This window comes from Babylonia areolata, chromosome 21 (assembly GCF_041734735.1).
Source record: "Babylonia areolata isolate BAREFJ2019XMU chromosome 21, ASM4173473v1, whole genome shotgun sequence".
NCBI classification, from domain to species: domain Eukaryota; kingdom Metazoa; phylum Mollusca; class Gastropoda; order Neogastropoda; family Buccinidae; genus Babylonia; species Babylonia areolata.
The window spans coordinates 28,370,322-28,380,321 of record NC_134896.1 but is presented as its reverse complement, the minus strand read 5'-3'; the positions used below and the strand labels follow the sequence as shown (position 1 = coordinate 28,380,321).

General features: G+C 46.2%; 1 protein-coding gene and 1 long non-coding RNA gene across 2 annotated transcripts in view; both read right to left on the bottom strand.

Moving 5' to 3' along the window:
- The window catches only part of LOC143296457 (neuroglobin-like), a 324,409-nt gene extending 318,767 nt beyond the window's left edge, over positions 1 to 5,642 (bottom strand). The window contains exon 1 of the mRNA XM_076608396.1: positions 4,750 to 5,642. Coding sequence (XP_076464511.1) covers positions 4,750 to 5,081 — 332 coding nt within the window. The 5' untranslated portion in view covers positions 5,082 to 5,642. The remainder of the gene's footprint in view (positions 1 to 4,749) is intronic.
- Positions 5,643 to 6,025: 383 nt separating this feature from the next.
- Positions 6,026 to 10,000, bottom strand: part of LOC143296511 (uncharacterized) — a 27,256-nt gene continuing 23,281 nt past the window's right edge. The window contains exons 2-3 of the long non-coding RNA XR_013057151.1: positions 9,595 to 9,811; positions 6,026 to 6,880 (exon numbers count right to left, since the gene is read on the bottom strand). This is a non-coding gene — a long non-coding RNA (uncharacterized LOC143296511). The remainder of the gene's footprint in view (positions 6,881 to 9,594; positions 9,812 to 10,000) is intronic.

The following is a 10,000-nucleotide window of genomic DNA, read 5'->3' as shown; positions in this document are numbered from 1 at the left end:
TTGTTGGTGGTGTTGATGTTGGTGGTGTTGATGTTGGTGGTGGTGTTGATGTTGGTGGTGTTGATGTTGGTGGTGTTGATGTTGGTGGTGTTGATGTTGGTGGTGTTGGTGTTGGTGGTGTTGATGTTGGTGGTGTTGATGTTGGTGGTGTTGGTGTTGGTGGTGTTGATGTTGGTGGTGTTGATGTTGGTGGTGTTGCTGTTGGTGGTGTTGATGTTGGTGGTGTTGGTGTTGGTGGTGTTGGTGTTGGTGGTGTTGGTGTTGGTGGTGTTGATGTTGGTGGTGTTGGTGTTGGTGGTGTTGATGTTGGTGGTGTTGATGTTGGTGGTGTTGATGTTGTTGGTGTTGATGTTGGTGGTGTTGATGTTGGTGGTGTTGATGTTGGTGGTGTTGATGTTGGTGGTGTTGATGTTGGTGGTGTTGATGTTGGTGGTGTTGATGTTGTTGGTGTTGCTGTTGGTGGTGTTGCTGTTGTTGGTGTTGCTGTTGGTGGTGTTGATGTTGGTGGTGTTGCTGCTGTTGGTGTTGATGTCGTTGGTATTGATGTTGTTGATGTTGGTGGTGTTGATGTTGGTGGTGGTGGTGTTGTTGTTGGTGTTGCTGTTGTTGGTGTTGCTGTTGGTGGTGTTGGTGTTGATGTTGGTGGTGTTGCTGTTGGTGGTGTTGATGTTGATGTTGGTGGTGTTGGTGTTGGTGGTGTTGGTGTTGATGTTGTTGGTGTTGCTGTTGCTGTTGGTGGTGTTGGTGTTGCTGTTGGTGGTGTTGCTGTTGGTGGTGTTGCTGTTGGTGGTGTTGATGTTGGTGGTGTTGCTGTTGGTGGTGTTGATGGTGGTGGTGTTGCTGTTGGTGGTGTTGATGTTGGTGGTGTTGCTGTTGGTGGTGTTGATGTTGTTGGTGTTGATGTTGGTGGTGTTGATGTTGGTGGTGTTGATGTTGGTGGTGTTGATGTTGGTGGTGTTGATGTTGGTGGTGTTGATGTTGGTGGTGTTGCTGTTGGTGGTGTTGATGTTGGTGGTGTTGATGTTGGTGGTGTTGATGTTGGTGGTGTTGATGTTGGTGGTGTTGCTGTTGGTGGTGTTGATGTTGGTGGTGTTGCTGTTGGTGGTGTTGTTGGTGTTGGTGTTGGTGGTGTTGCTGTTTTTGGTGTTGATGTTGTTGGTGTTGATGTTGGTGGTGTTGCTGTTTTTGGTGTTAATGTTGTGGTTGTTGCTGTTGTTGGTGTTGGTGGTGTTGGTGGTGTTGGCGGAGTTGGCAGGTCCACATCTTAGTGTTCAATCATTACTGTTCTTTCTGGGTTTTTTTGTTGCCGGCAGCATGGCTTGTTATTCGTGACGGTTCTCAGTAAGCGCCAGGTCAACAAAGATCCCGAAAAATAAAACGATAACTGATGACGACAGACAGACAGACAAGACAGAGCCAGATGGAGAGAACTCTAGTAAAACACGACATGGCACAGACACAACATCAGAGACAGAGACAGAGACAGATGGAGAGAAGTCTACTAAAACACGACATGGCACAGACACAACATCAGAGACAGAGATAGAGCCAGATGGAGAGAACTCTACTAAAACACGACACGGCACAGACACAACACCACAGACAGAGACAGAGACAGATGGAGAGAACTCTACTAAAACACGACATGGCACAGACACAACACCACAGACAGAGACAGAGCCAGATGGAGAGAACTCTACTAAAACACGACATGGCACAGACACAACATCAGAGACAGACAGAGACAGAGACAGATGGAGAGAACTCTACTAAAACACGACATGGCACAGACACAACATCAGAGACAGAGACAGAGACAGATGGAGAGAACTCTACTAAAACACGACATGGCACAGACACAACACCACAGACAGAGACAGAGACAGATGGAGAGAACTCTACTAAAACACGACACGGCACAGACACAACATCAGAGACAGACAGAGACAGAGACAGATGGAGAGAACTCTACTAAAACACGACATGGCACAGACACAACATCAGAGACAGACAGAGACAGAGACAGATGGAGAGAACTCTACTAAAACACGACATGGCACAGACAGAGAGACAGAGACAGGGCCAGATGGAGAGAACTCTACTAAAACACGACATGGCACAGACACAACACCACAGACAGACAGAGACAGAGACAGAGACAGATGGAGAGAACTCTACTCAAACACGACATGGCACAGACACAACACCACAGACAGAGACAGAGACAGAGACAGATGGAGAGAACTCTACTAAAACACGACATGGCACAGACACAACACCACAGACAGAGACAGAGACAGATGGAGAGAACTCTACTAAAACACGACATGGCACAGACACAACATCAGAGACAGACAGAGACAGATGGAGAGAACTCTACTAAAACACGACATGGCACAGACAGAGAGACAGAGACAGGGCCAGATGGAGAGAACTCTACTAAAACACGACATGGCACAGACAGACAGACAGAGACAGAGACAGATGGAGAGAACTCTACTAAAACACGACATGGCACAGACAGAGAGACAGAGACAGGGCCAGATGGAGAGAACTCTACTAAAACACGACATGGCACAGACAGACAGACAGAGACAGAGACAGATGGAGAGAACTCTACTAAAACACGACATGGCACAGACAGAGAGACAGAGACAGGGCCAGATGGAGAGAACTCTACTAAAACACGACATGGCACAGACAGACAGACAGAGACAGAGACAGATGGAGAGAACTCTACTAAAACACGACATGGCACAGACAGAGAGACAGAGACAGGGCCAGATGGAGAGAACTCTACTAAAACACGACATGGCACAGACAGACAGACAGAGACAGAGACAGATGGAGAGAACTCTACTAAAACACGACATGGCACAGACAGAGAGACAGAGACAGGGCCAGATGGAGAGAACTCTACTAAAACACGACATGGCACAGACAGACAGACAGAGACAGAGACAGATGGAGAGAACTCTACTAAAACACGACACGGCACAGACAGAGAGACAGAGACAGAGCCAGATGGAGAGAACTCTACTAAAACACGACACGGCACAGACAGAGAGACAGAGACAGGGCCAGATGGAGAGAACTCTACTAAAACACGACATGGCACAGACAGAGAGACAGAGACAGGGCCAGATGGAGAGAACTCTAGTAAAACACGACATGGCACAGACACAACATCAGAGACAGAGACAGAGACAGATGGAGAGAAGTCTACTAAAACACGACATGGCACAGACACAACACCACAGACAGAGACAGAGACAGATGGAGAGAACTCTACTAAAACACGACATGGCACAGACACAACACCACAGACAGAGACAGAGACAGATGGAGAGAACTCTACTAAAACACGACATGGCACAGACACAACACCACAGACAGAGACAGAGACAGAGGCAGATGGAGAGAACTCTACTAAAACACGACATGGCACAGACAGACAGAGATAGAGCCAGATGGAGAGAACTCTACTAAAACACGACATGGCACAGACAGACAGAGATAGAGCCAGATGGAGAGAACTCTACTAAAACACGACATGGCACAGACAGACAGAGACAGAGACAGATGGAGAGAACTCTACTAAAACACGACATGGCACAGACACAACACAACAGACAGACAGAGACAGAGACAGAGACAGATGGAGAGAACTCTACTAAAACACGACATGGCACAGACACAACATCAGAGACAGAGACAGAGACAGATGGAGAGAACTCTACTAAAACACGACATGGCACAGACAGACAGAGACAGAGACAGATGGAGAGAACTCTACTAAAACACGACATGGCACAGACAGACAGAGATAGAGCCAGATGGAGAGAACTCTACTAAAACACGACATGGCACAGACAGACAGAGATAGAGCCAGATGGAGAGAACTCTACTAAAACACGACATGGCACAGACAGACAGAGATAGAGCCAGATGGAGAGAACTCTACTAAAACACGACATGGCACAGACAGACAGAGATAGAGCCAGATGGAGAGAACTCTACTAAAACACGACATGGCACAGACACAGCACCACAGACAGACAGACAGACAGAGACAGATGGAGAGAACTCTACTAAAACACGACATGGCACAGACACAACATCAGAGACAGACAGACAAGACAGACCCAGACGGATAATGGTATACTAAAATAGAGACATGGTATACTTTAAATAGAGACCAACACCACACCAACACCACACCAACACCACACCAACATCAAAACTACACCAACACCACACCACACCAACATCAAAACTACACCAACACCACACCAACATCAAAACCACACCAACATCAAAACCACACCATACCAACACCACACCACACCAACACCAACACCACACCACACCACAACACCACACCAACACCAACTCAACATCACACCAAAGCCACACCACACCAACACCACACAAACACCACACCAACACCACACCACCACCACACTCACACCAACACCACACCAACACCACACCACACCCACACAACACCACACAACACCAAAACAACACCATACCACACCACACCACCACCACACTCACACCAACACAACACCACACCACACCAACGCAACACCACACCAAGACCATACCATACCACACCACACCAACACCACACACACCAACACCACACCAACACAACACCACACCACACCAACACCAACGCCACACCAACACCACACCAACACAACACTACACCAACACAACACCACCACGCCACAGTCCACCCACCTGATGAACATCTCCACACCGGTCTGGGAGATGTTGCGCTTGATGGCCTTCCACGACTGCACCAGGGAGAAGCACTGGCGGACCGTCAGGGGCATCCGGGGGTCCTGCACCACGTGGGAGAAGTTGGCCACCGCCGTCATCTTGCTCTGGGGCCCGTTCTTCACCTCCTCCCCCACCCCCACCCCCACCACGACCGCGTCCTCCTCCACCACCGCCCCTCCTCGCCCTCCGCTACCACCACCTCCACCTCCTCCGCCTCCGCAAGGCCTCTGCTGCTGTTGTTCCTCGGGCCTACACATGCCCTTCAGAGGCTTGTCTCGTATACAGCCCATTCCTGCGCCTGCTGTTGCTGTTTTCTGCTGTTTTCTGCTGCTGTTATTGCTGCTGTTGTTGCTGCTGTTTGATGCTGCTGCTGCCTATTGCTGCTACTGTTGCTGCTGCTGCTACTGTTGCTGCTGCTTTTCCTGTTGCTGTCTGATGCTGCTGCTACAGATGCTGGCTGATGCGGGAAGGTGTGGGCATGTGTATGTTATGTTTCTTCCCAAAGGGAAACAGTGAGGAGGGGCACGACTTACCCAAGCTGTTTTTTTGTTTGTTTTTTAACGTTGCTGTTTTCCCAGGAAGTGGCCTTGTTGTTCTTGTTGTTTTTGTTGTGGTTGTGGTTGTGGTTGTAGTGGTGGCGGTGGTTTTCCCAGGAAGTGATTTTGTTGCTGTCGATGTTGTTGTGGTTGTTTATTGTCGGTGGGGTGGGGGGGTGAGGAGGGGGGGGGGGTCACAACAAATACACAGGAGCAGCCCTCGTATCCACAGGAAGTGGTTTTCGCGTTGTTGTTGCTGTTGCTATTGTTGTTGTTGTTGTTGTTACTGTTGTTATTGTTGTTGTTACTGTTGTTATTGTTGTTGTTACTGTTATTGTTACTGTTGTTGTTGTTACTGTTGTTGTTGTTGCTGTTTTTTAGTGTAGGGGGGCTTCACAACAAGCACTCCGGAATAGCACTAGTATTCCCAGCAAGTGGTTTTCTTCTTCCTGTTATTGTTACTGTTGCAGTAGTGGTTGTTGTTGGTGGTGATGGTGACGGTGTTTCCCATGGAAAGCTGCACAACAGCCAATACTCTGGAGCAGTAAGTGGATTTCTTCTTCTTGTTCGATGTGGATGGTTTCACAACCAAATACTCTACAACAGTGCTGGTATTTTCAGGAAGAGGATTTCTTGATGTTGTTGTTGGAGGTGGTGGGGTAAGGGGGTGGGGTTGGGGGTGGGGGGGGGGGTAAGTGTGATGGAGGTTTCACAACAAATGCTCAAGAGCAGCAGTACTCATGTTCCCAAGAAGTGAGTTCACCATTTTGTTGGTGGTGGTGTTTTGTGAGACGTTTCTCAACAAATGCTCCAGAGAAGTGCTCCAGTCTTATTCCCAGAAAGTGGTTTTTTGTGTCGTTGTTGACGCTGTTTCTGTTGCTGTTGGTGGTGGTGGTGGTGGTGGTGCTGTTGCTGCTGCTGTTGTTGCTGCTCTGTGAGGAAGGTTTCACAACCAATACTCAAGAGCAGCACTCGTTGTCCCAAGAAGTGGTTTTCTTGTTGTTGTGTGTTGTTCTTCTTCTTCTTGTCTTGTGAGGGAGGTTTCAAAACAAATATTCCGGAGCAGGACGTATACTCCTTGGAAATGTTGTTTTCTGGGGGAGATTTCACAACAAATACTCCATGGCAATGCTCGTTCGTCCCTTCCGCTGTGAGAGACTTAACAGCTGACGACACGTATCCTCACAGAACACACTATAGTCATGTGCTGGGGAAAACTCCAAAAGAAGAACATGTGGATGCAGACTAGGCACAAAGACGTGCACAACAGCTTTCATATAATTCCGTAAAGAACTTGCGTTCAGGTACAACACAGATTCACAAAAATGATGCGGACAAAATGCTCCAGATGTTTGCAAAGAACCCGAAGAGCGTTCAAGATGGTCTCACAGGCGCTCCTTCAAGAGCAGGGAAGACCACTTGTAGATCAGACTTGAAGAGGTTTCAAAATCATGTCGCGAATTCAGAAGTGCAAAGGGGTCCTAGTGGAATGCTTCAAAAGACTTCACACTAAGAAACAGAAGAAGGTATCCATTCTGCTTCGACGCAAGAACCTGGAAAGGAAAATGAGGTGATTCCACGAGAGGCAGAACTCCCATTTACAGAAACAATTGAAGGGTTTACCTCGAGAATCAAGGCAGTTACACTTTCGAAAACTTTAATCAAAATCAACACGCGCGCTGAGACTGTTTGACAATATGGATATTCACAACACCACCACTTCAAATCCGGCTGCAATATTCAGGATGTGTTCATCGATACTCTCCGATTGCTTTCAGTCGAAATAAACCTTTTTTCTCACTCTAAATTTCAGGATAGCGTCAGTATCCAAAGTGGAGTGTCACTGACAGATCGATGCGGGACTGATAATTATGGTAATAGCACAGATTCGTTCACCAAGAAACGTGTGGAGAGCAAAATATGTTCAAATCACAAAAGAGCTTTTACCAAGCTTTCATGGAATGCTACTCTAGCCAGGAATTCGAGACACTTTTTTAAGAGGGTGTCGATGGAATCTGAAGTAACTACAAAACACTGAAACGTTTCACAAATAACAAATGACGTTTTCTCGACTGATCTATGTAAATATTTCACGAGAAAACGGCACACAAGATCAGGAAAAACGCTACAGGAATGCGTAAAGCTCATTCAGTGGAGATTCGGTGTGCTTTCGTGACAAAATATGAGCAACACACGTGTAAAATGAAATAAAGGACGTCACGAAAATCACCAAATTTGCTTTCGGGACAGAAGCAGTGAGTAAGTAATCTGAACTGTTCCACAAACCTTCCTGACTGAATAAGTAATCTGAACTGTTCCACAAACCTTCCTGACTGAATAAGTAATCTGAACTGTTCCACAAAACCTTCCTGACTGAATAAGTAATCTGAACTGTTCCACAAAACCTTCCTGACTGAATAAGTAATCTGAACTGTTCCACAAAACCTTCCTGACTGAATAAGTAATCTGAACTGTTCCACAAACCTTCCTGACTGAATAAGTAATCTGAACTGTTCCACAAACCTTCCTGACTGAATAAGTAATCTGAACTGTTCCACAAAACCTTCCTGACTGAATAAGTAATCTGAACTGTTCCACAAAACCTTCCTGACTGAATAAGTAATCTGAACTGTTCCACAAAACCTTCCTGACTGAATAAGTAATCTGAACTGTTCCACAAAACCTTCCTGACTGAATAAGTAATCTGAACTGTTCCACAAAACCTTCCTGACTGAATTTTCTATTCCCTCCCCCACTCTGGCCTGTGAATATGAAAGGTTGTTTCAAACAATAAAAGGGGCGAGGAACGCGCGACAAATAATGCAACTAATTTCTAAAAGTACTTTAAAGGCTGCCCGGTTCATGGTTTGGACAATAAGGCGAACCTAGAACTGATGATACCTCCAAGGATTGACGACACAGGCAAAATGCTGACAAGAGCGTGAAACGATGCAACAGTATGGAAGTGTACTGGAGGGAAAGACCTGACTTCAGTCATAAAACCAGAACAAAACACAATAAAACGATGCAACAGTATGGAAGTGTACGCGAGGGGGGGGGAGACCTGACTTCAGTCATAAAACCAGAACAAAACACAATAGAACGATGCAACAGTATGGAAGTGTACGCGAGGGGGGGGGGGGAGACCTGACTTCAGTCATAAAACCAGAACAAAACACAATAAAACGATGCAACAGTAAGGAAGTGTACGGGGGGAGGGGGGGGGGAGACCTGACTTCAGTCATAACACCAGAACAAAACACAATAAAACGATGCAACAGTATGGAAGTGTACGCGAGGGGGGGGGGGGAGACCTGACTTCAGTCATAAAGCCAGAACAAAACAATAAAACGATGCAACAGTATGGAAGTGTACGGGGGGGGGGGGGGGGGGGGAGACCTGACTTCAGTCATAACACCAGAACAAAACACAATAAAACGATGCAACAGTATGGAAGTGTACGCGAGGGGGAGGGGGGGGGAAGACCTGACTTCAGTCATAACACCAGAACAAAACACAATAAAACGCTGGCTAACGTTGGTTCTGATGATTTCCATTCCGTCATTTACAAACCCCGTACATCATTTCCGCCATCGGTATTTTCATTAGCACGTAATAGTTAACTGAACACATAGGCTACGGCTCATTCGATGAACAGTATGACTTACCATTCTTTTTTTCTGTGCATCGGTAGAAATGAGAGAGAGGGAGAGAGAGAGAGAGAGAGAGGAGAGAGAGAGAGAGAGAGAGAGAGAGAATATCTTTTTGTGACGTTTTAAAAACTGAGAGAACGTTAATGTAATAGATGCGATCCTGAAGACCTCACACAGCAGGGAAGATACCCCACATAAGATCCTTTAATTTCATTGATCGCCTCACCTTGGTGGATGAAACTTTCCGAAGTGAGAAGAGTCCAGCGTGAATCTGACGTGCACTATCTACTTTTCCTGCACTGTGTACAGCGGTGTAACTGACATTGCTCACAATAATAACGCAGCCCCAAAGACAGGAAGAAGTACAAATGAAAACAGTTTCAGTTTCAGTTTCAGTAGCTCAAGGAGTCGTCACTGCGTTCGGACAAATCCATATACGCTACACTACATCTGCCAAGCAGATGCCTGACCAGCAGCGTAACCCAACGCGCTTAGTCAGGCCTTGAGAAAAAAAAAGGTGAATAAATAATAGATAAGCTTACATAAATAAATAATAATTATAATATAAAAAATATAATTATGAAAACAATGGAAACGTTACCACCCTGACTGACCTGCAAAGCTCAGTTGTGTTTTTTTTCCAAGTCCGTGAGATGACAACGCCGACTGTATGCAGCACACTCGTCAGCGGCAGTCTAGGGGTTAAATTCCAGTCCACAGAAGAAGACCTGTGTCACCAGGGTGTTCATATGTGATGTCCTGAAGACTCACAGCTCACAACAGATGTCTATGCTGTTCCAAACCAAAGCTCAGGACAGCAGCCCGTTTCTCCTGGGGAAAAAAAAAGGGAAAGCAAAAATGTGATGGTGCACGCGAAAATCAAGGATAATGGTAAAAATTCACAAAATATTCTTTTGTCTGAAAGTACAGAGAATTCTGAATAAGACACAGAAAACAGAATTCAATCATCTTAATTAGTTATTGAGATACATACATTTAAGTCTCCTCGTGATCACTGGT